Source organism: Scheffersomyces stipitis, chromosome 1, assembly GCF_000209165.1.
Source record: "Scheffersomyces stipitis CBS 6054 chromosome 1, whole genome shotgun sequence".
NCBI classification, from domain to species: Eukaryota; Fungi; Ascomycota; class Pichiomycetes; order Serinales; family Debaryomycetaceae; genus Scheffersomyces; species Scheffersomyces stipitis.
The window spans coordinates 2,249,089-2,276,713 of NC_009068.1; the positions used below are offsets into that span (position 1 = coordinate 2,249,089).

General features: G+C 39.5%; 8 protein-coding genes across 8 annotated transcripts; 5 read left to right on the top strand and 3 right to left on the bottom strand. All coding sequences in view use genetic code 12, as the record gives it.

Moving 5' to 3' along the window:
- Window positions 1-603: 603 nt before the first annotated feature.
- Window positions 604-3,296, top strand: GSY1 (glycogen (starch) synthase). Its single transcript, XM_001386743.1, has one exon. It carries the CDS (start codon window positions 989-991, stop codon window positions 3,086-3,088), a length of 2,100 nt encoding a protein of 699 aa, XP_001386780.1. The 5' UTR covers window positions 604-988; the 3' UTR covers window positions 3,089-3,296.
- Window positions 3,297-4,101: 805 nt separating this feature from the next.
- Window positions 4,102-4,935, bottom strand: PICST_28850 (predicted protein; the record flags this gene model as incomplete). Its single annotated transcript, XM_001386974.1, has 1 exon — window positions 4,102-4,935. One exon carries the CDS (start codon window positions 4,933-4,935, stop codon window positions 4,102-4,104), a length of 834 nt encoding a protein of 277 aa, XP_001387011.2.
- Window positions 4,936-5,211: 276 nt separating this feature from the next.
- PICST_28851 (repeat protein 2) lies at window positions 5,212-7,506 on the top strand (the record flags this gene model as incomplete). The annotated part of the gene is made up of 3 exons (XM_001386744.1): window positions 5,212-5,350; window positions 5,391-5,831; window positions 6,272-7,506. 3 exons carry the CDS (start codon window positions 5,212-5,214, stop codon window positions 7,504-7,506), a joined length of 1,815 nt encoding a protein of 604 aa, XP_001386781.2.
- Window positions 7,507-9,259: 1,753 nt separating this feature from the next.
- PPM1 (carboxy methyl transferase for protein phosphatase 2A) lies at window positions 9,260-10,378 on the bottom strand (the record flags this gene model as incomplete). Its single annotated transcript, XM_001386975.1, has 1 exon — window positions 9,260-10,378. The coding sequence occupies one exon, from the start codon at window positions 10,376-10,378 to the stop codon at window positions 9,260-9,262; it is 1,119 nt and encodes a 372-aa protein (XP_001387012.2).
- A 452-nt stretch (window positions 10,379-10,830) lies between these two features.
- Window positions 10,831-11,610, bottom strand: TRM9 (tRNA methyltransferase, has a role in tRNA modification; the record flags this gene model as incomplete). Its single annotated transcript, XM_001386976.1, has 1 exon — window positions 10,831-11,610. The coding sequence occupies one exon, from the start codon at window positions 11,608-11,610 to the stop codon at window positions 10,831-10,833; it is 780 nt and encodes a 259-aa protein (XP_001387013.2).
- Window positions 11,611-11,904: 294 nt separating this feature from the next.
- On the top strand, window positions 11,905-12,240 carry PICST_53762 (predicted protein; the record flags this gene model as incomplete). The annotated part of the gene is made up of 1 exon (XM_001386745.1): window positions 11,905-12,240. A coding segment is annotated over one exon (336 nt), but the record flags the coding sequence as incomplete, so codon positions are not given.
- Window positions 12,241-13,628: 1,388 nt separating this feature from the next.
- Window positions 13,629-14,402, top strand: TAF11 (Transcription initiation factor TFIID subunit 11 (TBP-associated factor 11) (TBP-associated factor 40 kDa) (P40) (TAFII-40) (TAFII40); the record flags this gene model as incomplete). Its single annotated transcript, XM_001386746.1, has 1 exon — window positions 13,629-14,402. One exon carries the CDS (start codon window positions 13,629-13,631, stop codon window positions 14,400-14,402), a length of 774 nt encoding a protein of 257 aa, XP_001386783.2.
- A 293-nt stretch (window positions 14,403-14,695) lies between these two features.
- On the top strand, window positions 14,696-16,969 carry HAP1.3 (CYP1/HAP1-like protein; the record flags this gene model as incomplete). Its single annotated transcript, XM_001386747.1, has 1 exon — window positions 14,696-16,969. A coding segment is annotated over one exon (2,274 nt), but the record flags the coding sequence as incomplete, so codon positions are not given.
- Window positions 16,970-27,625: the final 10,656 nt, after the last annotated feature.

Genomic DNA, 27,625 nt, shown 5'->3' on the forward strand with positions numbered 1-27,625 from the left:
GTTAATTAAATACAATCTCAGCCATAGTTAAAGGGCTAAGTGCTTAGCATTCTAGTTGAGAACAATAACTTCTACAATACAATCAGTTAGGTAATTTTAAAAATCTTAATTATCTGAAGAGTGGTTCAACCACTTAATAGTTTAGTCACAGTACTTTTTTTTTTTGTCCGGAACAATTCAACTCGAATTTCAATTATTCGCTTTTCATACAAGTATTTCATCATTTTCAGACATGCAAGTTGACCCATTAAGAAATTGGCTGGTATTGGCTCCGATTGGCACGGCGAGGGGTACCGCTTGCAATTGACCAATAGAAACAGATCTCCCCCCACTTGCTGTGGGAGATGTGTCGGCAGCCAATATTAAACAATTCAATGTATGCAACCCCAGAGTCAAACCTGCACCATGCCTGCCATTTGGGGTGAACATTTCTGGAAGAAGAAAAGTGGTCAGTCGGAGAGTGGAAAATTTCCAACAATAATAATCATGTTAGCGCTAGCCCCATAATATAAATTTAGTGGGAATTCCAGTTCAGTAGATAAAAGCTGTAGCTTTATATATCTTTTCAGTTGTCTATTTAGTCAATTTCTTCTGTTTTGTTGAAGTCTATAGAAGAAGTGTCAATTGTCGCTCTCGAGTGTTCGTTCTCGACCCCTCTTTACCCCCTCAATTGCATAATTCTTATCTCATCTTTTTTTTCGCCTTATTTCTGTGTGTGCCCATACATACTTGACTATTAAAGGTGACACATTATTCCTCGCCGCCACTAGCAACGTCCAGTTTTACACCTCGCTGTCTAAGCTGTTTCTTCTGAACTGAAGAAACCAATTGCTTGAATCAATTGGCTCAGAAACAAAACAGTACAAAGGATTCTTCCCTACATCATACAATCACACTCCCTAAGAAATAAAGAAGATTTGTCTAGGTTTTCCTTTCTTTGTTACTTGTAATCGTCTTCATTTAACACTTATTAACATAAACGTTAACTATGACCAGAGATATTACGAACCATCTCCTCTTTGAAGTGGCCACCGAGGTCGCTCACAAGGTTGGTGGAATTTATTCGGTGTTGAAGTCCAAAGCTCCCATCACTGTGGCCGAGTACCGGGAAAGATACACTTTGATTGGTCCATTAAACTACAATTCGGCCCAGATCGAGGTTGAAGAATTGCCTGTAAAGGATCCACTTATCAAGCAGACTTTGGACTCGATGAGCGAGCGTGGTATCCGTTGGTTGTACGGTAGATGGTTGATTGAAGGTGCCCCTCGTGTCTTGTTGTTTGATATCTGGTCTGCAGGCCATCACTTAAACGAGTGGAAGTCTGATTTGTGGAACATTGCTGGAATTCCAACTCCAGATCATGACCAGGAAAGTAATGATGCCATTCTCCTTGGTTACTTGGTTGCTTGGTTCTTAGGTGAATTGGTCTACAACGACCGTGAAAGAGCCGTAATCTGTCAATGTCACGAATGGTTGGCTGGTATAGCCTTGCCCTTATGTAGAAAGAGAAGAATCGATGTCACTACCATCTTCACCACCCACGCTACACTCTTGGGAAGATACTTGTGTGCTGGCTCTACCGATTTCTACAACAATTTGGCCAATTTTGATGTTGATGCCGAGGCAGGAAAGCGTGGTATTTACCACAGATATTGTATGGAAAGATCGGCCACACATTCTGCCGATGTCTTCACTACCGTATCTCATATCACGGCTTACGAAGCTGAGCATTTGTTGAAGAGAAAGCCAGATGGAGTTTTGCCAAACGGGTTGAACGTCGTCAAGTTCCAAGCTGTTCACGAGTTCCAGAACTTGCATGCCATCAAGAAGGCAAAAATTAACGAATTCATCAAAGGTCATTTCTACGGTAACTACGACTTCGATTTAGACAACACCCTCTACTTCTTCATTGCGGGTAGATACGAGTTCAGAAACAAGGGCTGTGACTTCTTCATCGAAGCTTTGGCCAGATTGAACCACAGATTGAAGGAAGCTGGCTCCAAGATGACCATTGTTGCATTTATCATTATGCCTGGTAAGACTCATTCTTACACTGTGGAAACTTTGAAGGGTCAAGCCGTCATCAAGCAGTTGGAAAGCACGATTGAAGAAGTGCAAAAAAAAGTCGGGGAACGTTTGTTCGAACATTGTGCGCGTTTTCCTAACGCCAATAACAAGAGCAACACCGAAGTTCCTTCGATCGACGAATTGATTAAGCCAGCCGATAGAGTGTTATTGAAGAGAAGAATCTTCGCACTTAAGCGCGAGGGATTACCACCAATTGTCACCCATAACATGGCTGAGGATGCTACTGATCCAATCTTGAACCAAATTAGACGTGTTCAGCTTTTTAACAAGCCAGAAGATCGTGTCAAGATCATCTTCCACCCAGAATTCTTGAACGCCAACAACCCAATCTTGTCCTTGGACTACGATGAATTCGTTAGAGGCTGTCACTTAGGTGTTTTTCCATCCTACTATGAACCTTGGGGTTACACTCCAGCTGAGTGTACTGTTATGGGAGTTCCATCTGTCACCACCAACTTGTCTGGTTTTGGATGTTATATGGAAGATTTAATTGAAAACACTTCGGACTACGGTATCTACATCGTCGATAGAAGAATGAAGTCTGTGGATGAATCGATCAATCAATTGACCGATTACATGTACAACTTTGCTGAAAAGACAAGAAGACAAAGAATCAACCAAAGAAATAGAACTGAAAGATTGTCTGACTTGTTGGACTGGAAGAGAATGGGTTTGGAATACATCAAAGCTCGCCAGTTATCATTGAAAAGAGCTTATCCAGACAAGTTCAAGAATGGTGCTAATCCATTCAACAACCAATCTAACTTAAAATTAACTAGACCACTTTCTGTTCCAGGTTCGCCAAGAGGTAAAGTTGGTCTCATGACTCCTGGTGACTTAGGTTCGTTGCAGGAAGCCCAGGAATCCTTGAACACTGAAGACTATATCGGTTTCAAGTTGGGCGCTACTGATGACGTGGATGACGATGATGACGAGCATCCTCACTATCCATTGACATTAAGAGGTACCTCTGCTCCACCACAAGAAGAGTCTGCCTAATCCAGGTAATTGATCCCATGCTCTCTAAACTATCCTTGATTTTTCTACATCAATATATGCAAACATTATTTTTTGCTATTATCTCCTTAGCAGACTACTATTTTCAAGTTCACTTCAAAATCAGGTTGATGCATTGCTTTGTTTGTTTAACTAAACTTGTCACGATTATATATACACACTCATAAATACATATCGTTCGTTCTTTGTATGTTATCTTTGAGGAATATCTCATGTGAACTAAGAATAAGTTTATGCAATTTCAACTCATATCAGTAGTTGTGCTGTCATAGATTTCGGTTTGTATGCCTGTGGGATGGCTTTGGAGTTATTTTGGTCAGAAAGGCAGGTCTGTGTGTGGAAATATGGCTGTCGTTTTGTTACTCCTATAGTTAAGCCCAATTAGGAAATTTCGCTACTCGCATTTCCTAAACTAAAAGTACTACTGGATAACTGGAGAGATATTAAGCATGGTGCTACATCTAAGCTCCTATGATAGTAATTATGTAGTAAAATACATATTGTTAGGATCCATCGGTAAGATTTATAGAAATTTCCTCACATTCAAGATACAAACAACGAACAAAACTTCGCTTTGCATGATTAGAATTAACATGAAATGTTCATATTGATTGTATAGAAAATCTTAGTCTTAAGTTGTTGAGAAACTTCAGTACAGTTTAAGCAGATCGTACCAAAATGTATATAGTCCCTACAACCAAGGTTTCAACTGAGTTAGGCAACAACATTTTCTTTCGGGGCAACATTCGATTGTTCATGTTGTAAGCTGTTCATTTAACTACTAAATGATCTTGTGCAAGCTTAGTGGCTGCAAAAAAAGAGCTCGATACTTTAAATATTCGGTAATAAGAAAATTAAAAAAAGACAAGTGCTAAAGATGTTCCTAGTGAAAAATTGAGAAATCTTCTGGTCAATTTGTTCTAATTGATAAATGAAAAATGACTTTTCTTTGAAAATACTGTGAAAAAAATGCAAAAAACTTGATAATAGTCATTTCAACAACTAAGCTGTTCTGGATCTGTAATACAACCTAATTGAACATTTCTTCTGTTCAATCTAGTATATTCTTCAACGTATTCCCACTCACCCACTTCCATAGTTGCAAAGATTCCGTTGGTGTACTTGTAATCTCTGATAATCTTGATTGGTCTCATCTTCACGTTCTTCATTGTAACAGACTCTGTCATAATCTGAAATTGAAGTTTCTTTCTACCATCAACATTGCATGAAAGTGATCCACTAAGACCAGCAGAAATCAGAACATCGTATTGGAATGATGGTTTGATTCCAAAAATTTGAGCAAATTCAACCTTCGCATTAGCACCTGTAGCAACTCCCACGCTCCAACCCTGGGTATACGTGGAAGGGGTCGAGGCTTGATTATGACGACATGTGCCAAGAGGCATCCAGTCATTTACATGCCTATCCAATTCTAGATTCTGGAATGAGACCTCATAGAACATATTCTTTCCTTCTTTGGCATTGTATTCGTATTTCTTGTCATGCTGATAACTTGGTAAATAGTTTTCTGACAATGCATTTGCGGCCAAAGCTTCATTAGTAATGACTGAATTGGTTTCCAAAATCTTTATAACCCCAAATCTCAACAAGTCTTGTGCTGTGACATCATTGAATGTTTCCACGGTTTTGATGTTTCCTCTAACGTCGTTGTAAACTTTGAAAAGAGTATTTGGGTTCGTGTTCGACTTTCGGGGGAGGATGTTGAGAAAGGCATCACAAGGACCAGGACTCAAAGCAAGTAAAGCAACAAAAAGAGAAAAAGTGACCATCTTCATAATGATATTTGTAAAAAGAACTAGTTGTATCATTTTAACTTATTTTACAACTGGTACAAGGGTAAAACCTCTATTATATAAATTCCGTCCATTGATATTTTTGTGCTCTGCCTAACTTCAATAGAAGTTAGTATGAACAGTTTACTCTGCTAGATAACTGAATCTTGAAAAACAAATGAAAAAGTTGAACATAAGCAAATATATGTAGCGGCAGAAAAGGAAAGTAAGAAATAGAATATGAAAGGAATCATATGTTATTAAGGTCATAAAGAATAAGCAAAAAGTAAAAATTGAAGAAGATAATGAAGGATGCGAGGTTCGAACTCGCGCGGACATCGTCCAGCAGATCTTAAGTCTGCCGCCTTAGACCACTCGGCCAACCCTCCATTTTTCAAAGGCGAAACTAGCAAATATAAATTTAAATTGCAAATATCACGTGATCGTCCACGTGAACCAGTTTAATAAAAACCAGTGTTTTATTGATATAGACGCCATCAATCAACTGGAAGGACCTCCTGGAGACTCTTCCCACTTCTACGCTTCAAATAGTGCTTTAAAAGAACCGAAACCGCCAGATATTGGCCGAAAACGAAAAACCGACGTCGCACCCGATGATCTGATGGACCTTGATGGCGAGTCCTCAGATGCCGTAGAAAACGACGAATTGGAGCCATCTTTCGTGACAGCAGGATCAGTTATTGCTGATGACTCTTTTGAAGATACCCAAGAAGCCTCAAATGCCTTGAACACCTTGAACGAAGCGCCAGAAATGTCGACTATGGACAGCTTTGAAACCTCAGTTTCGAAAAATTCTTCACATCACGTGATCGAGGAAGAACACGACACAGTTTTGGCTGCAAAAGGAGATACTGTTATGATATCTCCAAATCCTACTTCCAGTAGCGATTGGTCAAAGCCTACATCCACCAGTGACTCAGTTGAAATTAAAAATGTTTATATTAAAGAAAAAAACCCAAAATCCCAAAAAAATAACCTTTCAGAAAATGAAGAAATCAAAAAAAATCAGGAAAACAGAAAATCAAACAAACCTCAGGAGCTCCTCTTACTGATCTGATCTGGAACGGTCAGAACGCCTCGCTCCAACATCACAAAAACAATTCATCAATTAAACTTCTCTCCAAAGACAGGTTAATCAAGGATCTTGAAAAACTCGGATCTGGCTTAAACAAGAATTGGGAAGAAGATAAATTCACAGACGATTTGACCTTTAAGAAGATCAGGAGGTTAGGATTTGCCAAAAACTATGTCACTTCCCACTCACAACAAGAATGAGCAGGCGAACAGGGCAGAATTGACAGATGGAACATCCCGCAAGAATTTCTCATTGATTCATTGTCATTCCTTGGAGAACACGAATATCAAAAACGGGCAATCGAATTGAGGATTGATCGGTTTGAGTACAAGGATACCCAATTAGACCCGTCCAAAGAGTTGTCTTTAAAAGAAAAGCTAGCGGTTATTGAAGACCACTTTTCCCATCTCCCCGAGAAATTCTCTGAAACAGCTCTTCAGCTCGAAACCAAATTGAAACAGGTAAGAGCAGCTAAAACAAATTTCCTAGACTTACTCGCCAAGGCGACAGGTGAGGATAAGGATGCGAGACCACTGTACCTCAGAGCCATACATGAAAACGAGATACAAGAAAGAGATCTCATGGTCCAATTGACAAAGGAAAACACCCTTCGTGCTATTGTTCCCTTGATGATGATCAGACCACTCAGCAACTCTACTGCCTATATGTCCCTCAGTCCCATTGAGGGACCTAAAACCTCAACCCAGGGACCCAGCCTTCTTATGTCTCTTAAAAAATTGTTAAGACAAGGTTATGAAGGATCAACTTCCGATTACTATTTCAAATTGAGCATGATTCCCTCTAAACCTCTCGCAAACATGTTTCTTGTCGGACTTGAACACCCATCAGATCACAAAAACCCAGAGATGGCGATCAGTGAATTATTCAATAGAGGTTCCATGCAAATTACATCGTCCCATAACCTCAATTTTTCAAAATTCCCATCAGACGTCTACTCAGTGGAAGAAAAAGTCAAGTATGAGATTCTCGTTGCCCATTCAGAGCGCATTCGCAATACATACTATTTAGACAAAGACAAAGAAAAGAGTAAACTGTTCTACCTCATTGCAACGGACTCTGGCAAAGTCCCTACTCGAAAGAATGCAAATCTTCCGAACTATAGTCTCGAGATCATTTCGACTTTTAAATTCTGCAGTTACTGTCACGAAAGTGATCACCCAACCTTTAAATGCACCAAAACGAACAAAAACCGCACGACGTACTATCCACCTAGTACACCAATGGTAGCTACTTACACTCTGAACAGAGAAAGTACTACAGACAATGGCAGTAAATTTCGTAAAGTACGGACAGGGGCCTTCACCGAAGTCACCAAGGGCGTAAAACCCCAGAAAATCCAACAAACAATAGTAAACAATGGATCAAATTCATTCATGAACTTGCCTATGGAAGAACCGCCCAGCTCAACCACGGACCCGACCAGCACCACGGCCTTTTCGCGTCAGCCAACAAGCCATTGGGCATGGTCGGCGGCGTTACTATACGTCTGAGTTTAGAATTAGCTTTGATCAAGCTGCCCTTGAATTTATGTTGCGAAATCCTCCGGACTTTAAATTGTGGGAAAAGCGGATGGATGACGTCGATTCGACAACCTATCAACAATGTTCCCGGAAACACCAACAGAAGCTTGAAATTTGCACATCCGACAGTATTTTCAGGAAATTCAACTTGTCTACAGCGGACTACCAACAGTTTTGGGAGGTAATTTACAAGATTCAATTACAACATCCCAAGGGCGTCGAGGAGATTAGGCGAGTTCATCTGGGCCATAGGGGCCGACATGTCACTCCTGAAGTACAAGTCGAATGCAAACTTTGCCTACAACAAATTACAAACCCAGAATTCTTTCACCATACTTATCAAAATTGTCAAGTGAGTCGTATCATTAGGGCCTTGCTTGGACCCCAGGACGAAGATTTTCTTCTCCAAAATTACATGGGAAATTCCCAACATCCAGAGTCAGCCTATTTATCTTTTAACCAATACCTCCATGCGGTGCATTCCTTGCGTCGAAGGCAGAGTATGTTATTCTCTGTCCTTTCTCAGTTCATGGGTATCGGTTTTTCTGGCTAGACATTATTAAAGCATTTTAAATTTCATTACTTTTCAATTTGATTACTGTTCAATTTCTAGACTTTTCAATTTCTAGACTTCTAATTTCTACATCGCCTATTCTTAGGCTCTTATACCTTTAATTAGGTTTCGGTTTTTATGCGCCTTCTTCAGAGGTTTTCATCCTTTGGGTTTCCTCTTGGTTGGCCCATGCTATATTAGGTGATAATGGCCCATATCTCTAGTTTATAGCTGTTTATATGGGTTAATATGTTCAATGTATACCACTTCGTTAAAAAAAGGAGATTTTTATCCTAGGATTTCCTCCACCCTTCGGTATGTATTAGAGGAAGATTTATATACTTCGTACCAAATAGGTTGGACTTTAATACATGCCAATTCGCAAAAAACACTATCGTAATACAACTTTCCGAGATAGCGAGTGTTCTACATAATAGACATCTATTAGAAATGCTCCACCTAATGTGCTTAAATGGATTTCCCATTTTGAAATACATTTCGTAGTTTGTACCCTATATGTTAACTAATTACAATGCCATTTCGTGCGAACAAATAATCCATTACATCAACTTTTTGAAATCTCGTAACTTAATTTGGCCCTTGCTGAAACATTGTGATTTGTCAGTAGTTATATGGGCAAAGATTTCGCTGAGGTGGATGTATAAGTGCTTTTCTTCAATTCCGTCCTGAGTCATTTTCTTTTCTAAAGAAATCAAATAGTTTAAATACAAATGTTCTCAACTCTCCCAGACATTGCTCGAAAGACCTTAATTTTGAGTCTCCTCAAATTGGCTGCAAAATTCTCCATCAACCAATACTTGAGTTCTATGTACTTTTCCGTAGAGAGGTCAACTGCTTAACTTCTATAGTTGTCTTTAGGATTCTCTTCTTGGAAGTGGAGAGAGTATAACTGTGCTTATTTGTACTTGATCTCAGGTCTATTACCTACTATGTGTGTGTTCTCATCTGAAATTTTTCTAGGAATGACAACAGCTATTGCTATGAACTGCAGGTTTTCTGAACACAATAAATATGAATTCAAAAATATGGGATCTCACTCGATCAAATCTTCCCATTAAACAGAATGTATCAAATTTCAAAGATTCTAACGGAGTTACTCCGACTCCTATAGAAAGCAGAATGCATTCTATGGTCTCAATATGTTATTGATTATTTGTCCACAGCCATTATCCACAGCCAATTATCAATCCCATTGAATGTTTTTGCATTATTTTCTGAAAACTCTGAATAGCAAATACAATAATGTTCAAGGAGAAGTTTTATCTCTTCTATTTCGTCCATTATTTCTAGTTGGCTCACTCTCCGAAGCTCTTCAGGCTCTATCCATGGATTAAACAAGTTCAGTGTACCATACCCAGCAATATTACTCATGTCGGTTAGTCTGATTCTTGAGAAGCTGCACTCATCTGCAAGGAATTCCTTTCTTGCCAATAGATTGGGGAAGTGATTGAAAGTCAATAAATTCAAACCTCGCTCCAACAAATTCTTAGTCATTGTATTTCCGAACAGATCATTCAATGACATCGGCTCGTAAATTACAAATGCAATAAAATGTTTGCAAAAGTTCTTCCAAAATTTCAAAACCTGCTCATTTTCTTTAGGAGCCATGTAACAAAGAACGCATTCACTAAGCACCAAAGTGGGTATTTTGGAGTCTATCCCTTCGAGTACTTGCTCACGTTCATTCGAGTCAATTGAAATATGTCTCAAATCTAGGCAACTTAAGTGATATTTATCCGTATGTAAACTTGGAGTTAGTTCCTGAAATTCTTCTCTTGATGAGACATTAACTCTCTCTGCCTTGAAATTAACAATATTACTCAACACATCAGAATTCACGATTGCTAATTTCTTAACCTTAACAGATTCGGGAAAGTCTATCTCGTGATAGGTTACGCCGTCTCTATATTTGTCCAAAATTCTAAAGCATCTTGTATCAGATCCACCTCCAAGAGAAATAATTTGGCAAGTTTTGAATTCTTCAACAAATTTCTCCACAATCAAGTCAATCAGTTTCGTTCGAAGGTAAGTACCCTTATTTATGAGCGGTAACTTCCTACTAAACAGGGATCTAAGAACTCTTCCGGCGGATATAGATGAATACCCAACGCAATACTGTAAATAAGATTGGTAAGATTCCACTAAATTAGGGATGTAAACGTCTGGTGGAGAGAAATATGAGCTTGCATTGGTACTGAGTCGACAACTCAACGCATCTAGATCGGTAGCTCGGATCAATTTATCCTGCTTTTCTTTTCCAGAAAGCATTGCTTACTATTAAAATAAAGCGTATTCGTTCTGAGTTTCATTGAGAAATACTTCGTGGACTCCGTAAGTCGCGGTTTTTTCTACAGGCAAGACAACCTCGACATTGAAACTAGAATTGTCTAACACAACTAGCTGCTTGAATCAAGTCCAATATACAAGACCTGCTAAATATTCTCCAATTGAGTTTTACTAAGAGATAGAACTGCGATATATACGTTGACTGGTAGTTTGATAATTACTGATAGTAATTGTCTCACCTGCCGTCCATTTGAACACTACAATCTCATTTTTTGCAAATACTCCGCAGTAGAGCTTGCTAGTTGCCTGCTAGCAACCTGCTAGTTTTTTTGATAATTGATTTGTATGAGTTGCTTGATTATTATCTGAATATGTCGAATCTGCCCGAACACCTTTATTATGGGACCAAGAAAATGCATGTTCAGTTTCTGTCTCTAATTCTTTTGTACAATTACCCACCAATTATCTTTCTCGTAGCCTTCTTTTACAATCGTACAGACTCCAGTCCGAACAGCATCCTCCGATAACTCACCCTTTTTGTACAAATGATAAAATCTGAATATTGTTTCATCCTTCTCGGTATCTGAATGGGATTCCTCTTGTTTTGCTTTCACTTCAGGATCGGCTACATCATTCTTTCCTTTCCGTTCTTTGATTTTCTTTGGCAGTTTCTTTGCAAGCACCCACGGTATCAAAATGTCTTGTTCGTCTCCTTCCTTGTAACCTCTTCTAGACTTTTCTTGTTCAAGTGCCCAACAGTAAATGAGCACTTCCCCACCTGATCTAATCTTTGAAAGTATATGAGAAATTGCCTGAACTCTTCTTTCAGCAGTTGCAAAATGATGAACAACTGCAATAGAAATTGCAAAATCAAATCTTCCTTCCTGGTGAGGAAGACTCAACCCATCTGCAACTCCTAGGTTATAGCATCCTCCAGAAATTTCATTTGCACATTCGATTAAACCAGAAGACCTATCAGTACCAACTATGAACAACTTCTTGTTGACACCGAGATATTTTCCATTTCCACATCCCACATCCAATCCAATAGAGTAATCCTCTCTATCATTTAGGAATTTCTCTACTATTGGCCACGGCTTGTAGCGAGTTTGTGAAAAATGAGAGGCTATTTCGTTGTACACGTTATGTACATAGTCTTCCTCTTGACTTTCGGGATCTAGATTCTTTGGTATAGGTACAGAGGGTACAGACATGGCTCACTATCTTGTTAAGATGTGGTCTAGTTCCAAAACTACTTCAATTTTTCAAAGATTAGATGGGATGCATCCTGCACACCTAAATCTATAAATCGCTGTTTTGCGAACGCAGTATTGCAATACCTAATGACATTCAATATTATTCCTGTAATGGTCAACTGCAATTCCTCCTGGTTTTTTTATCTGGTGGTGTTTCTGGTACTCTTGATATTTCCGTTCTTTATATCTTTGGAACGAACACCTGCAAAGCTCCACGAACTAGAAAGATTTATTAAAGAAGAGTTCCCCATAACATTTCCAGTTCTACTACAATTTGGAGACGAGGGTTTCAACTTCCCTGATTTGGTACCTTCAGTACAAAAACAGGTAAATAGCGAACTAAATGAGTTGACCTCGAAGAATGTACAAGTTCGATTGATAGATAATTTACAAAATGGCACTACCCTCAACAAGAAAGATGTCTTCACAGTTGAATTGCTCCACTCAACTGATAATAGTGCTGCATTAGACTCAATTGAACTTAAAGCATACGTATACTACACATTGAAGTCTATTCATTCGAACGACTTGCCCTACTATATTACACAAGTAATACTTTTCCATTTATTGCAGCCGGAATTGACATTATATTCTAGATTTTCGGGAAAAGATACGATGGATCAGATGATCATAAATCTTTTATTTAATGATTCTTCAAGTTATAAGAATTCACAAAGAACAATAAATGGATTGACAGAACATGTTCAGCAATACAATCCAATATTGAATATTTCCATTGTGCCGACTATTCTTGACTTTAGAGACCTTCATAAATATAAGAAAAAATGTAACGAATTGACATATTTTCTCCATGACTCCAATGAATTGGATATTCCGAATTCTGAAATCATCATGATCGAATCGTCGAACTTTTCAAATATCGAACTAGCAATCTCTCGCGATTTATGGGAAGCATTAGAAATTCCAGGGAATCCAAGCTGCAATATACACCTAAGGATAGTAGCATTAACACGCTTCAAGACTTTGGAATATTTGGTACGAAATATTGGATCTACTGGATTATATAACAATCAAAACAATTTGAAAGGGGAAATTTGTGAAATATCAAGAACAATTGAAGATCTCCTGAAAATTAAAGTTATAGATTGGATGAACTACTTAAACAAATTGCGACTGATGATGCCAAGTACATAGACATACCCCAATGCCATCTGGCGTTCTGCAAGGTGGAAATTCATCAAGCATTGTGCTTGTGCCCTCATTCAACCAGGGAAACAACTAATGCATACGTTACTATCTATATAATGAGATCAGGAAGCTATACATGGCTGCAAAATCTATTTTTATTTAGATTAGCTTTAGACCCATGAAATAACATTTGGAGACTTTTGAATTGTACAACTAAGGAGATAAGTGTTGAAATGATTGCAAAATTACAAATTAGTGAGATCGGTAGTACAACTTGTTAGGTATAAAATTGAAGATCTTTGAACAATCATGAATTAAATTGCAAATGCAATCTTGCAATATCCTTTTGTGGCTATACTTGCATTTCTTTCAGAAAGCTTAAAGGATTTTGAATTACTCATGTTTGTGGTGGCCCTTCGAACATGCCATTCAGCAAAGTGGAAGTCATGCTTCGGGAAATGTTCAGTAGTCGGGTACATTTACCAGATAGAGATTGAATAGTAACCCGCACGACTTCATTTGACCATGTGAGTACTACTGGATTTCCTGAGGAATTATATAGGGTTGGACCCTATATCAGGCCGCTAAGGAAGTAAATAAAATTTACTTCAAAAGCATGTATCTTTCATGTACCTACTTTAATTGGATCTTTTTAATATATAGTCGTCAACAAATTGTTAATATGTCCGGTCTGGCCAACTTGAAGCAAGCATTTTACACTTGATCCTGTATATTATCCATGTTTATTTGCAAGCACATACCTAGCATAAAATCAGAAATTAGCCTGTTATAATCCAATACCTTTATAATATAAAGAATATTTCATAATGCGATATGTCGAACTGCCAGAGAAGCAAATTTCAAACGATGAAGAGTACAATAGTGATGTTAGCTTAGACGAGGAAGATGAAGAGTTGATTTGGAGAGTGTTCTATAACACTTTCGAAAAAAACAATCACTCACATGTAGACAGCCCCACGGATCTTTATGATGATAACGAAGCTACCAGTGGCGAGGACTACGATGAAGATGAAGACGATATCAGCGATCTATCGGATATAGATGACCCCAATCTAATTGCTAGATTCAAAGACTTGAAGCAGAATAAGATAGACAAAGATATGAGTGACGAAGACAGAAAGAGACTACTTATTGCGAACTTTACAGATGAACAAATGGAGAGATTTGAAGCGTACAGAAGAATGACAGTAAATAAACCTGGCATAAAAAAGATATGTAATGGAGTTCTTGGGCATTCAATACCACAGAACATTGCGGTGGTATTGGCTGGTATATCTAAACTGTTCTTGGGCGAGATAATAAGCAAAGCGTTTGAAATGCAAGACAGGGATTACAAATCGAAATTAATACTAGATATAGATGCAAAAAAGAGACTTAAAAGGGAAATTCTAGCAAGCTTGGAAAGAGGCCAAGAAATAGAAGTTGATGATAGAAGATTGCAATTTGAGGGTGACAAAATAAAGCCTCTTCAACCAAACTATATACGAGAAGCCTGGAGACTTTATAAGTTGGAAAACAGCAGTATTCCTAATTCTCAGTGGAGAAGACAAGGTGATTCTGATGGAAAATTCTTCCGTTGAATTTATACGTAGTTAAAATACATTAAACCTCCATTGAAGTGAACATTCACCTTCAAGTGCCTTAAAAATGTTCTGTAAGTGCATCCTTTTGTCATCGGAAATTGGATACTGTCTGTTCCTACATATTAGTACATAGATAGGCTTCGATTTCCACGTGCAGTATTTTGTGAGACCAAATTTTGTATATAGAGCTATCGCCTATTAAATCCATTAAAGTCCGTCCCATTTAAAGGAATGAAACAACCAGATGATCGAAATTCTTGATTACTGATACATTAAACTTTACTAGCGCAATGCCCGCACAGCCGAAGAAAAGAAAGAGACTACCTTTGAGCTGCGATAATTGTCGAAAGAAGAAAGCGAAATGTGATAGGAATTTTCCTTGTTCAAACTGTATCAAGTTAAGCATATCTCATACTTGCATTTACAGCTCTCCAGATCACATCAATCATACAAAATCTGTCACTTCGGTGTTTAATAACGAGAGCTTACCTGTTCACAAAACTAGCTCTTCCGTTCACAGTGAATTGTATTTATTGAAATCAAGACTAAATGATCTTGAGACTTCAATTACAAATACACCTGTGCAGCCAAGATTGTTATACTCTTCTGATGGACTTAGTCAAGCCGACATATTTATTGAATCAGATAATGGCCTTGCTAAGTCCAATAAGGACTTGCTCGTAAATATCTTACCTTATGATTCAGAAGATGAGACAATTAACTTTTACTTCAGCGAGGAAGATGGCTCGCGAGTTTCAAGACAACCCTTGCCCTTCATTTTCTTACTGAAGAGAGATCCCGGAGCTAAGTTCTTTTGGCTCATTAAGAAAGAAAGGAAAACCAAGACAAACATAAAGGAGATTTACCAGTTTATGAATAGGACTGGGGAGCTTGAAGAAATGAAACAAATGGCTAAAGTGAAATTTGGAGGTCGATACATCAAAGCGCTAGAAGACGGTTACTCAATTCAAGACGTAAAAGAATCATTGTCAATTTATGGAAAAGAACTAGGATTAAGCTTTCATACTGCTGACATCAGTGAATTGAGTTTGGAACAAAAGATAGCCGCCATCATTCCCGACCTGGTGGCTTCATGCAAATACCTCACTTCATTTTTTGAATATTTGTATCCGTTCTTTCCCATTGTTGATGAAATGAGTTTCCGCTCGGATTTGACTCGAATACTTGGTGATCTGGCTGATGGCTCAGTGAACAAAACATTGATACATATAGAGAAAAGAACTGATCATGCAGTTCTCTCATCATATTTGTATATCATCCGTTTGACTTATTTGTTATGGTTTACAAACGACAAAAAATACAAATATGGCCTACCGGGTGATGTTTCTCTGTCCTATTCAAGAGAAAGACAAGTTGCAATGGATAATCCGGTTCCGTTGGAAGCAGCAACACTAGCTCAAGAGTGTATTGACCAATGCAATTTAACAAGAAAACCTCAACTTGCCGTGTTACAAGCATTAATTTTTTCTAGGGTATATGATAAATTCGCTCCTGAAATAGGAGAAAAATTCAAAGGACAAGAGACGCAACTATTGGATGGGATAATAATGAATTTGGCTATTGCACTAAACCTTAATAGAGATCCAGACTATGCTCTAGAAAAACAGGAAGACAATATGAAAAATTTGAAAAGGAAAATATGGCACACCATTCTTTTTATTGATCTCATTGACACGATGATATATGGGACAACTTTATCTGCTGACCGAGATCACAATTACGATATGAAGATTCCATACTACAAAGAAGGGAATGAAAATATTGTTGACGTTCAACTTGAAAAGGATGTGATTAAATCGATTGCATGCTTTAGACCTTTAATACTCAGTATGGACAGAATCGCTAAAAGATTATTCGATGTTAAACAGAGAGTGAAAATTTCAATAATTTTGGATGAAATAAGAGATTTGGAAATGCTTACAGTGAGAATATTCGGAAGATTCAAATGTTTCTTGAAACCGGACTTTTCCAATTCTGATTCATTTGTGATACAAGAAATGTATTACTATTTGAACATAAAGGCATTTCTAGTAACCATTTATTTCTATTTTCATATTCATTTTCACGAGAAGGGTAATCCTGACCTCGAATTCTTCTACCATAAGAAGGTATTTACTACACTATTCTATGAATTAGCAGAATTATCCAATTTGCAAACATCTGTTAATAATAGGACTTTTGGAAGGGCTGTGACGCTAATCTTATCACCTGTCATTAGTAGGATAGATCACATATCTTGCATGGTTGCATCTTCATTCTGCGTTCGCTTAACAGCCACTCTAAGGCAAAGAATGGAAACAATAGACTCACAGAATGCTCAGTTTACCTCAAAAGAATTGGCACAAGATTTGCTTCAGATGTCATTAATTAGCGCAAGAAATTCGCTTGCAAGGCTCTCGACCACTAGTATTCGGTACTTCCATTCTTGGAAAATCAACAAAGTACATCTTTTTGGAATTAATCTAGTAAGGGAAACACTGATGTATGAGTGTAGCAATAGTTCCGTTACAAAATGTGCCAAGTTCAATTACACTAATCAGCAATTGCGAGAAATTGAGAAGTTGCTCAGAAGATATACTCTGATATATTGCGTATCCAATAAAGTATCGGCTAACCTAGACTCACAAAATGAACCAAATTGCGGTGTATCCCATGAAGTCATGTCAGCTGACCTGGATGTACTTGATTCTTATCACATATTGAGTCCTGATAGCATTGATAGCTTGGATCCAAGAGTGAAAGACGAAGATACAGTCTTAGATGACCTTCAAATGGATAATTTCTGGGTACAGTTAATTAAGGTCCACTCGGATAATGATGAGTCTTGCAAAAGTGAACAGAATAATGTTGATGGTTCTATCGAGATTCCAAAGCTTGGGCCTGATGCAAACGATGGAAATTTAATTGACAGCACTAATTATGAAATATCCAGCGATAATCTATTCTATGAATTATTTGACATAGCTAATATTACTTGACTTATCCATCTTCAAAAGTATTGGAAATTAGACATCTTAGAAAGTTCGCAAGGGGATGTTGGCGCAAAATTCATACATTATGTCACATAGAACTCTTAGACTTTACGACTTCTAACTTCTAATAACTGCTATTCAAGAGAATGACGCTGGATAATAAAATTTTGGCATGAACAGACGACAAAATTGTTGTAAACTGGTCGCACATTAATACTACAAATTGAATAATGTAGCATCTCATCGTTTCCATTGTAAGCTCATTCACTAGGTTCAAGTTGTCTAAGTTCATGGTTAACATAGTGTGTATTATTCAATCTATTTCAATCCCAGATATAGATCGCAAATCTAAATAACACGCTAATGAGTACAAATATGACTAGAAATAATGAGTGCTTCCAATTGGAGAGTGCATTCCATTTCTCAATGTATGTCAAAATCATATTTAATTTGTTGAACTGTTTACTTCAGAGGCTCCGTAGACTGAATCAGATCGTCTAAACACATGACGAAGATAATGTGTTGAGTAACCAATTTTGGAAAGTTATTTTATATATATAAGAAGAATAGTTACAGAAAATTAGGAAAGAGAAGGGGGAGTAAGACCTCCTTAAATATATTCCAAATACAATCACAGGCTGACTAATGAGGCTAGATGAGCAATTTCAAATTATTTGATCATATTCGTTTTTCATTGGAAGATGTTAAAATGTGGCACATTCATTTCTAAATGGCTGCAAATCCTGCATTCATAAGATCTACGCATTGGATTAAAATAGAATATGGAATATGCCGTTAGGTTCAATATTAGCATATTCAACATCCCCCCTTAATCCAATGGTCATTTTATTGGGTTGGTTGCATTCCTGATAGTTGGATTAAGTGTTGGAAGGTTCCTGGAGTTAGTCCTTTTGTAAACATATCTGCAACGTTGTCGGCAGATTTGATTTGGCGAAGTTTGACAATATTGTCTATGATTTTGTCCCGGATAAAGTGATAGCGAATATCTATGTGTTTCGTACGTTCGTGGTGTACAGGATGTTCGCTGAATTTGACACACGAGGTGTTATCTTCCCAAATCATTATTGGTAGTGATATTGGGATTCGAAGTTCTCTGAAGAATGTTATTAGCCAGATAACTTCTTTTATAACGGTTGCAAGAGCCATGTACTCAGCTTCAGTGGTTGACAACGCTGTGGTGGTTTGTTTCTTGGATTTCCAAGAGATTAGGCTTCCCCCATACTTGATGGCATACCCACTGATTGATTTCCTGTCACTGCTATCACTTCCCCAGTCTGAGTCAACAAACACTTGTAGATCGTTTATGTTTGTGTAGTGCTGACCAAGTTTCTGTGTTCCCTTTAGATAGCGGAGAACATGTTTGGCGGCAGTTAAAGTTACCTCTGTTGGTTCGTTGAAGTACCGACTTAACATTCCAACAATATACGCAATATCACCTCGTATGTATTGCTAGCGTAAAGAAGCTTTCCTACTATGCTTCTGTAAATTGTTGCATCGCAGGGTTTTGATTTCAGGTTTAGATGCTGTCCCTGAATAATAGGACTTTTCACGCTGTTGAGCTCTTCAAGATTTAGTTCCTCCAACGTTTTCTTGATGTAGTCAGAAAGATTTGCTGTGATCCCATCTGGGCCTTGTTCTATGTTGATTCCTAGGAATTTGCGTGCCAATCCAAGATCCTTCATCTTGAACTTGTTCAGGAGAAGTTTCTTGGCTTCGTAGATTTCATTTTCTCGAGGACTCGCAATAAGTAGGTCATCGACGTAAAGGCCAAGAATCACATTATTTCTTCTGTAGATCCCGAACTCGGATTTTGATCGAATAAAGCCGTTATTCTCCAAGAATTTATTGATAGTAGAGTTCCAGATCAATGGAGCTTGTTTTAGACCATATAGTGATTTGTTCAACTTACAAACCATATGTGGGAATTGCTCATCTATGAAACCTTTAGGCTGCTTAATGTAGAGTTCTGTGTCAATCTTCCCATTTAGGAAGGCCGTCGAGACGTCCATCTGATGAATCTTCATCTTATGTACAGCCGCAATGGCTAGTAGAAGTTTGATACTTTCACTCCTGATCACAGGCGCAAAGGTTTCTTCATAGTCAATTCCATGTTTTTGTCTAAAACCTAGAGCAACTAGTCTGGCTTTGTAAGTTCCATCATCTTTGATGGTATATACCCACTTCATTCCTAGGGCTCGTTTCCCCTTAGGAAGCTCAGCAAGAGTCCACGTAGAGTTTTCCATTTGAGCACCAAATTCCTTGTTCATAGCTTCAATCCATCGTTCTCGTTGAGGACTGTTAGTGGCTTCCTCATAGGTGCGTGGCACTTGTGGAGTCATTATGGTGACCATAAATGCACTGCTACCCATAATGAGAGGTTGGCCATGTGTTTCAGTATAGTCGAGATCGTTGGGATTGTCTGCTTCTGAAAACGATTCACTATCGGTGGTGATGTACTCAATTTGTTGTCTCTGTGGATAGTTGATCAAATTTTGATTGTCCTGTTGTCTCTGTGACCGTGTTGGAACAAGTATTGGTCTGTGTGCCCGCTTGAGTGTTTGTGGATGTGTTCCATCACGCGACGGAACCGGGGTGAGTTTATGCTTAACCCCATTCACCGGAGGAGGACGCGATACAACAAGATGAGTTAGTTCGTTGTTGGTCTCAGAATTCAGAGGGACCAAGGCACGGTCAGACAGCGATAGGATGAGTTCCATCCCCCCTGAAGCAGGCAACTCAATGAGACGAGTAGGAGAAAGACCCGGAGGGAGGAGGAATTGCTGAGGACGAGATTGAAGTGGGGGAGAATCAGGAACCTCAATAATAGGAGATGATTGAGGAGAGTCGGATTGAACGACCCGAGGCAGTGGTTGAGGAGGAGGTGGAGGTGTAGAGGACACCACAGTCTGCGTAGTAGGGGTATGACGAGTGAGCGGCAGAGAATAAGTGGCGGAGGCGTCCTCCATTTCCATATTAGAAGTAGGACGAATGAGCGGAAGGGGATCCATGTCAGAGGCATCCTCCATTTCCGAGTCGTGATAAGAAGAAAGGTCATCCGAATCCATCACCACGATGTCCATATAGGTTGACGGATCTGGATATTCTTCCTGATCCAGCAGAACATCCATAGAGGAGCGTGTGGAGATCAGAGGTGACGAACGTGGATGAGTACCGTATTGCTCAGGAGCATCGAAGAATTCCTGATCAGAGACCACTTCCATGTCATAGCCATCTTCAGACATAGGTTCAGGCTCAGTATCCGTAGAAACTATTTCCATGGGTATGGCCGATGTGGATCCAGGGATAGTGGGTGCAGGTTCAACCACAGGATGAGGAAGACCGAGAGGAGCAGTAGGAGCAGATGGTCTATTGCGAGGAACAGGAAGAAGGGAGGGTACTGTACGAGGTGCTGGAAGTGAAGGTACCGTACGAGTAGAAGGAAGAGATGGCACCTTACGAGTTGAAGGAGCTGTATAGGAGTCGTCAGACAGCTCGTAGGAGTCAGAGGGAGGCAGATCGGACCTCTGAGCCAGAACAACGGCACGGGATGGTGCAGTTAGGGCCGCAGAAGTAGAAGGTACCAGAGTATCAGAAGGTACCGGAGCAGAAGAAGGTACCGGAGCAGAAGAAGGTACCGGAGCAGAAGAAGGTACCGGAGTAGAAGCAGGAGCCGGAGTAGGAGAAGGTACCAGAATAGGAGAAGGTACCAGAATAGGAGAAGGTACCAGAATAGGAGAAGGTACCAGAATAGGAGAAGGCACCGGTGTAGGAGTCGACGGAGGCTGCGACAGAGGAGTAGTGGATGCAGCAGGAGACACCGGTGCCGAAGCAGACGACAGAGCGGCAGATGAACCTGGCGATTGAACAACAGTACTGCCAGATGGCGTGGATGGAGGCGAGGGAGATGGGGCCAGAGACACACGAGGACCCTGAGTGAGGCCAGGAGCAGGTGCCAGAATAGAAGGAAAACTGCCACCACCACTACCTCCACCACCAATGGAGGTAGCCGATACAACAGTAGACGTCAGAGGTCTAGCAAAAGGAAAGACATTTTCCTGGAACCGAACATGAGAAGAGGTAATCACTTGTCTGGTAGCGAGATCATAAACAAGATGAGCTTTCCGAAACGGATCAGATCCAAGATAAACACCCTTAATTGCACGAGCGACCAACTTCAGTTGACGGTGATTAGGTGGAACATTCACAAAGGCAGCACACCCAAACACTTTAAGTTGAGATAAGATAGGCCTCGCGCCATGCCAGAGTTCAAATGGCGAGCGATTTTGGAGAACAGGTGTTGGTAGCCGGTTTAGGAGAAATGCAGCATGTTGGAGTGCATGCGGGAAGAGCGGTGAAGGAAGAGAACACGCAGTGATCATGGTACGCGTTTTGTCAAGAACGGAGCGAATGGCTCTTTCAGCACGTCCATTTTGGTGTGAGTTACCAGGCACAGTGAGCTGGGTCTGGATACCTTCTGCCGCAAAGAAAGAAGTAAGCGTCAGATTGACAAACTCACCTCCATTGTCAGAACGAAAGTTACAGACACGGTAGCCACCACGACTGGAGAAGTGGTTTGTCCATGCCTTAATAACTTTGATAATGAAGTCCGCAGCATCCGATTTCTTGAGAATAGGCCCAACAGCCTTGAAGCGAGTAAAGTCGTCAAGAAGAATACAAAAATAAAACAACGAGGAGGGACCACCGGCATGAGGACCGGACAAATCACAGTGAAGAAGTTGCAAGGGAGCAGATGTGACTGGACCGGTGGTCGTTTTGGGAATAACCCGAGTGCTCTTGGAGCGAAGACATGCTTCACATGAAATCGAGTCGTGAACAGCCGTTCGAGGCATGTTCGGATATTTCAAGGCCAGACGAACGACAGTCGGAGAAGGGTGGCCAAGGCGAGCATGGACAAGAGCAGAGGCAGAAATAGGTGCCACACCAGGGTCCGCAGCAGGAGCAGCGACCGTAACAGGAGCGGGGGCCGAGTAGGCAGAGTGGTCAGCCCGCGAGACAGTCGAGGGGCGGACAATTTCAAGACACAGCAAGTAAAGATTTCTCAGGTCTCTGGTAGCAAGTTGGCCATACTTGGGGTGAACAATATCATCATGAGAGATAACAAGCTTGTCGCCCGTAGTAGTAACAGCCAGGATGGAAAGAAGATTCTGAGTACAGTCAGGAACGTGAAGAACGTTAAAGACACGAATCTTCTGACCATGGAGATCAAACACAAGAGTACCACGACCGGCAATCGAGAGAGGCTCGTGACCGGCGTTCATGACGGAACCAGAGTGAGGAACGATGTCATGGAAGAGACTTCTGTCGTTACAAATGTGGGTAGAAGCACCTGAATCAAAAATAAAGCTGGCAGAGGAAGAAGAAGCCAAGAGAGCATAGTGGGTGTAGTGGGCGAGATGGGCATAGTAAGCACCGGGCTGGTCAAAACCAAAGGTCAGAGCATCATCAGCGAGAGCATAATGAGCAGCAGGCTTTGGACGAGAGCCGTGCTTCCTGCGGTGCTTCCCTGGACCGCCAGGACCGAAACGAGAAGCCATACGAGGAACTTCACCCTCACGATAGGGAGCAGGGCAGTTCTTGGCCATATTGTTGAAATCCGGTATTAGATAAAGTTTGATAATGCATGAATATGCATGATCTAGAAAATATCGTAGATACCGGATATTGATAATCTAATAGATTTGGCTGCAACTCTTGTGAGAGCCAATCATATATCATAATAAGGATATGGTGGTAATAGAAAACACAATGGCAGGTATACAGAGAGGATAATAGAACCCCACACGGACATACGGAAATAGATGTGGAGAAAGGTTTCAATACCACAGCTATGAAACAAATGTGAAACATGAGAACAAGAATCCGTGGAGCATGTGAATGTGAGACAACACCATAAATAAGGGTGGTATCCTCTCAGAGTTAGATAGACTTTCTTAATGTTTTAATAACGATAACTAGAACAACTTACAAGTTCTACCTTTACTGTTAACAATTATTACACGTAAGACACTATGAATGCTTCTGAACTTCAACAGGTTATGAGCCGTCACCTGAAGTTCAACTACTCAATCTCGTTTCCTTCAGAACAAATGTTGACTTCCATCAACGACTTTTCATTATGGAAAACCAGAATGGATCAACTTTTCGAACCAATTGGAAAAGAATTTGTGGCATATCTTTTGCCTCTGACAAATGTTGACACTGGATACACTTCTGAGGACAGATCCGCATTCAACTCCTATATTGACTTTGTTCTTTCCAAAACCTTGTCTGAGAAAGTTCGTAGTACTCTCAGTCGTGAGCCAGTCACTGGCTGTTGAACTGTTTGCTTTGGAAGCTCAGTAGATTGAATCGTATTATTCATAATGTAGGACAGTATATTGATTAACTTATTTAAGATAGATAATTTCCATATAGAAGAAGAAAAGTTATAGAAAGTTAGAAAGGAGAAGGGGGAGTAAGACCCCCTTAAATAGATGCCAAATACAATCACAGGCTGACCCCTCATCAGGATGAAATGAAACGACATGACCAGAATTTCAGGTTAGTCGGACATAATTGATTCTCATTGGTAGATGTTATCTTTGTTGAACTGTTTGCTTTGGAAGCTCAGTAGATTGAATCGTATTATTCATAATGTAGGACAGTATATTGATTAACTTATTTAAGATAGATAATTTCCATATAGAAGAAGAAAAGTTATAGAAAGTTAGAAAGGAGAAGGGGGAGTAAGACCCCCTTAAATAGATGCCAAATACAATCACAGGCTGACCCCTCATCAGGATGAAATGAAACGACATGACCAGAATTTCAGGTTAGTCGGACATAATTGATTCTCATTGGTAGATGTTATCTTTGTTGAACTGTTTGCTTTGGAAGCTCAGTAGATTGAATCGGATTGTTCATAATGTAGGACAGTATATTGATTAACTTATTTAAGATAGATAATTTCCATATAGAAGAAGAAAAAGTTATAGAAAGTTAGAAAGGAGAAGGCGGAGTAAGACCCCCTTATATAGATGCCAAATACAATCACAGGCTGACCCCTCATCAGGATGAAATGAAACGACATGACCAGAATTTCAGGTTAGTCGGACATAATTGATTCTCATTGGTAGATGTTATCTCATCACATTACTGTGCACAATTATGTCTGAATGGCTGCAAATCCTGCATTCATAAAGTTTACGCATTGGATTAAAAATAGAATATAGAATATGCTTTTAGGTTTGATATCAGCATATTCAACAATCTTATCACATTACTGTGCACAATTATGTCTGAATGGCTGCAAATCCTGCATTCATAAAGTTTACGCATTGGATTAAAAATAGAATATAGAATATGCTTTTAGGTTTGATATCAGCATATTCAACATTCTGGCCCTACGCTGTTAAATGTGCCGCATATTTATTGAATAGGCTCCCCTCCAGGACTATTGGTGACAAGACGCTGTTCGAACTATTGCACCTCGAACCACCGTCGATTGATCATCTTCGCACGTTTGGGTGTGCTGCATTTGCTTATATTCCTGAACCTCTTCGTCCCCTGAAATTCTCACCTCGGGCCGTTAAAGGCGTGATGTTGGGCTATGATAGCAACCGCTCATCATACTTGATATATGAATTACATTCTCATAAAGTAGTTAGCTCCAATCAAGTTTCGTTTGATGAATCGATCTACCCATTTGAAAACTCACCTGATCATGCGCCAACTACGTCTGCTTCGACTATTCCTATGGGCGTGTCCGGTGTCCCTTGTTTTTCATCCGACGTTGCCACCACTTCACGAGCTGAACACATCTCCAGTGATGAACATGAAACTTCCTCGAGCGATCACTCACGCGCACAATCACCTGATATGCACAGGGAAGATTCTCCTGCGACCCCTGTATCTATTTCGCACAATTTGCAACCATTACATTCGTCCCCTGCTGCGTCTCTTCTGTCCTATGATTCCACGGACTCTGAACTTGCACGCATGCCATCTAATCGTGCCATCAACGAAGATGACAAAGAAAGTGAGATATGAATACATTGAAGATGACAATGAGTTTTGGAACGAGACTTTAGAATCGAATAACGATGATCCGAACGATGATACATATGATGAAGCTAACATTTGTATCCAGGGTCATGCTTATCAAATGTCGGTTGAATCTACGGAAATGAAGAAAGCACCAAACACATACGAAGAAGCCATTAATGCTCCAGATGCTGATAAATGGATTGAAGCCATGAATACTGAAATGGCTGCTCATTCTGAAAATGACACATGGACATTAGTGGATCTCCCGGAAAAGAAAACGAAAGTCCTTGGAGTAAGATGGGTGTACACCATCAAGGATGGAGGAAAATACAAAGCTAGGCTTGTGGTACGAGGATTTCAACAAAGATATGGAGTTGATTACAAAGAGACGTTTGCTCCAGTAATTAGGAGTGAGAGTGTCAAGTTGTTACTTGCACTTGCGGCCATGTATGGAAAGAAGGTACACCAGATGGATGTGTCGACAGCATTTTTGAATGGTAAGATTGATCTTAAGATCTACATGAAGCAACCATCTGGGTACCAGGATTGTAGTGCCTTTGAGAAGGTGTGTCAGCTTAATAAGTCCTTGTACGTATTGAAATGGGAATTGTTGATATGATGGACTCTAGTTTATGTAGACCTCTTGATTGCCTATCCATGTTGTAATTTGTCTGTCTTCTTCTTTATCTTGATACAACTGTTTAAACAAGGCGCGCAACTTGTCTATATGGATACAGCGTATCTTACAGTTGTTCAATATGTTATTCTCTACATCTCTAGAATAACCTCCCTCAAATGAATCGTAAATTGATTAATTATAAACGTATAAACTTTTTCAAGACTTTGAGGATTTCAGCTTTCTTTTATACCTCAGAGTTGCCTGCACATCAGTGCGGCTTAATTTGCAACCTGTGCGTTTCTGAATAATGCTTCTAATCTGAAATATTATTTCTTGCATTCGCAGTTTCTTGCACGCTCAGTTTCTTGTTATATAACTAAACTTCAATCTATTGGATTACTCTAGATTTCCAATCTCAACATTCCCCCATAATCTAATGGTTATTGAAGTTTGCATCTGATCCAGCTCTTAGTTCAAATCAGTAGCATCTGTTTTGAAAGTATTTGTGAACTTTCACTCTTTGCACTTCCTGATAGACTGGTAATAATCTTCGTGATGTATAGTCCTTATTTTCAGATTCCATTTGGAGCATCTTGATCACTAGTGATTATTTCTTAAATTTCCTGTTAAATTTCATCCAGGAGTAGTATTCCATCACTTACGTGATGGTCATATTGTTGTTGGGTAGGATACCCACATTGTGTTGTGATTATCGAGATCAACATTATATCCGATAACGATGTTAGTATGGTATAATGTAGATATAAGAATGAGGTTATTTGTGTGTACGGCACACTGTAGACATAACCATATCTAACGATGAATCAATTCAACATTACTATTAGATTAGATCATTTGATATTTCCAATGTTCAATACTCCTGCTCTTAATCTAATAGTCGTTCATTTTACTCTTACACATTTTGTAAGGGCAACTGTGTAATCAAGTACTCTTGGATTAGAACAGCAATCTATTCACATTCCCCCATAATCTAAAAGTACAACATTCGTAATTCACAGATTTGTAGTTTGCACACGCAATGTTCACTATCATCCTCACAGTAAATAAAGGTAGTGATGATAGTTTCAGTCAGAACATAGACTCATGTTTCTTATCAGAACCGGTGAGTACTGCACCGCTTGTGCAGATTTTATAACAGCGCATACTATTCTATATTCGAGAATAGGGTTGCTATCTTTAGCAGATACTCCTTGAATTTGGAGTAGAAAGTAATTCAGATGATACACGTAGACTGCATGGGCCCAACAGACTGACGTGGAATCATATGGTTAATATGGACTCTCGGAGCACCATATTGTAGGTTAAATGGAACGCGACATAAGGTTCCAAATACCACCGCAACCATGGAATGACTGCGAGTGTATCATTCTAGGTAAGCGAGAACACAATCAGGTTTCTCGCAGAATACAGAGAATACAGTCACAGTAGACTGTAGCAATTAATCGTAAAAGAATTAAGAATGACCGGGTGTCACTTTAAAATACAGAAGGAATACCCAAGTTTGTTGGGTAAGACGAGAG